This window comes from Rutidosis leptorrhynchoides, chromosome 5, assembly GCF_046630445.1.
Source record: "Rutidosis leptorrhynchoides isolate AG116_Rl617_1_P2 chromosome 5, CSIRO_AGI_Rlap_v1, whole genome shotgun sequence".
NCBI lineage: Eukaryota > Viridiplantae > Streptophyta > Magnoliopsida > Asterales > Asteraceae > Rutidosis > Rutidosis leptorrhynchoides.
Genome location: NC_092337.1, coordinates 126,557,688 through 126,559,287, shown reverse-complemented (window position 1 = coordinate 126,559,287; position 1,600 = coordinate 126,557,688). Strand labels below are relative to the sequence as shown.

At 37.9% G+C, this 1,600-nt stretch overlaps 1 protein-coding gene across 1 annotated transcript; it reads left to right on the top strand.

Annotated features, from left to right (window-relative positions):
• Window positions 1-506: 506 nt before the first annotated feature.
• Window positions 507-1,103, top strand: LOC139849006 (glutathione S-transferase T3-like). The gene has a single exon (XM_071838682.1). The coding sequence runs from the start codon at window positions 507-509 to the stop codon at window positions 1,101-1,103; it is 597 nt and encodes a 198-aa protein (XP_071694783.1).
• Window positions 1,104-1,600: the final 497 nt, after the last annotated feature.

Below are 1,600 nucleotides of genomic sequence, written 5' to 3'. Positions count from 1 at the left end.
ATCACTTCAAACACTATGTCTTCATCCAAAAAAACGTCCAAACAAAAACAAAAACAAACACCCGAACAAAATTCATCGAGTGTGGATCGGGATATGTGGTGTTCACTTATACAAGATACGGAACAACACAATATTACCGTCCCGAGACCCCAAACATCTTCTATCCCGAATCAACATTTCACTCATCCACGAGGTGGTTTTGGAGGGCCACAAAATTTTGGTTTTGGAGATCCTCAAAATTTTGGTTTCGGAGGTCCTCAAAATTTCGGTGGATACGGACCTCAAGGCGGCGGTTTTGGAGGTTTTAGTGGGTACGGACCGCCACAAGGCGGCGGTTTTGGCGGTTTCGGAACCCGAACCAAACCATGTATCAACAACATGTTAATCCTCCGTCAGAAGGTTCACAGCCCGAAGTTGATGCGGTTGAAGAAACCCAATTTGTAAACGAAGAAGTTGAAGAAATACAAACACCCGAGTCGCGTGGTAAAGGATAACGGGCAAAAATTATGTGGTCCAAGGAAGAAAGCCGAATTTTAGCCGAGTGTTGGGCCCGAGCTTCTCAAAACAACATTATCAGGAACTCGCACACTACCGGGACTTTTTGGTCCACCGTCCTAGAGGACTACAACAGTTTGGTTACCGAGCCTCGTCGACAAGATCAATTAACGGGAAAGTGGAGTAAGATGTGTAAAGACATCAAGATCTTCATTGGAATTTACGAAAAGCTAAAACTACATTGGCAAAGTGGACAGAATGACGCGGATGTTATGAAACACGCGAAAAAAGGTTTCAAACTTCAAAGAAATAGGGTATTCGCATACGAAGAAGCTTGGAGTAGTATAAAAGATTGTCCTCATTTTTTAACTTACGATGGCTTCAACAACAAACGCGCCCAATCCGACTCAATTAATCTTGAGGATTCTGACCCAACACCGACACCGCCACGAATGTACCAAACTTGGAGCCTTTTTTCCGAGGAGATCCTATCCGTCGTCCTCGAGGTCGTGATAGTTCAAAAAGTGCTTAGAGTTCCGGTTCTTCGGATGCGGCTTCTCAGCTTTCTTCAGACGAGGCTCGAGCTCGCGTTATTGATTCGTCCATAGCTACAAGGCAAACTATGGAGGAGTTACGAAAAGAAGCACAACGCGTACGAAGTTTGATGGTTTAAGGCTTTTATCTCAAGAAGTTTCTCCCAACATTCCTGCGGATCAATATGAGTTGGTCATGAAATATCGAAGCCAGCTCAGTAAAAAGTACTTAGCGGAGTATAAGTCCGACGATGAAGAATAAATTATGTATTGTTTTTTAATTATGTCTTTTTAATTTTTAGTTTTTAATTATGTATTGTTTTTATTTTTAATTGTACTTTTTAATGTAATATCTGTTTTTTTAATGTAAATTTCTATTTTAGTATTAAATTTTCTAAAAAAAGTTGAAAAATAAAAATAAAAATAATAATAATAATAATAATAATAATAATAATAATAATAATAATAATAATAATAATAATAATAATAATAATAGTAATAATAAGAGTAATAAATAAATAAAAATATATAATATTGGAAGTGGGGTCAATGTGATGAGTGTGATGGATGTT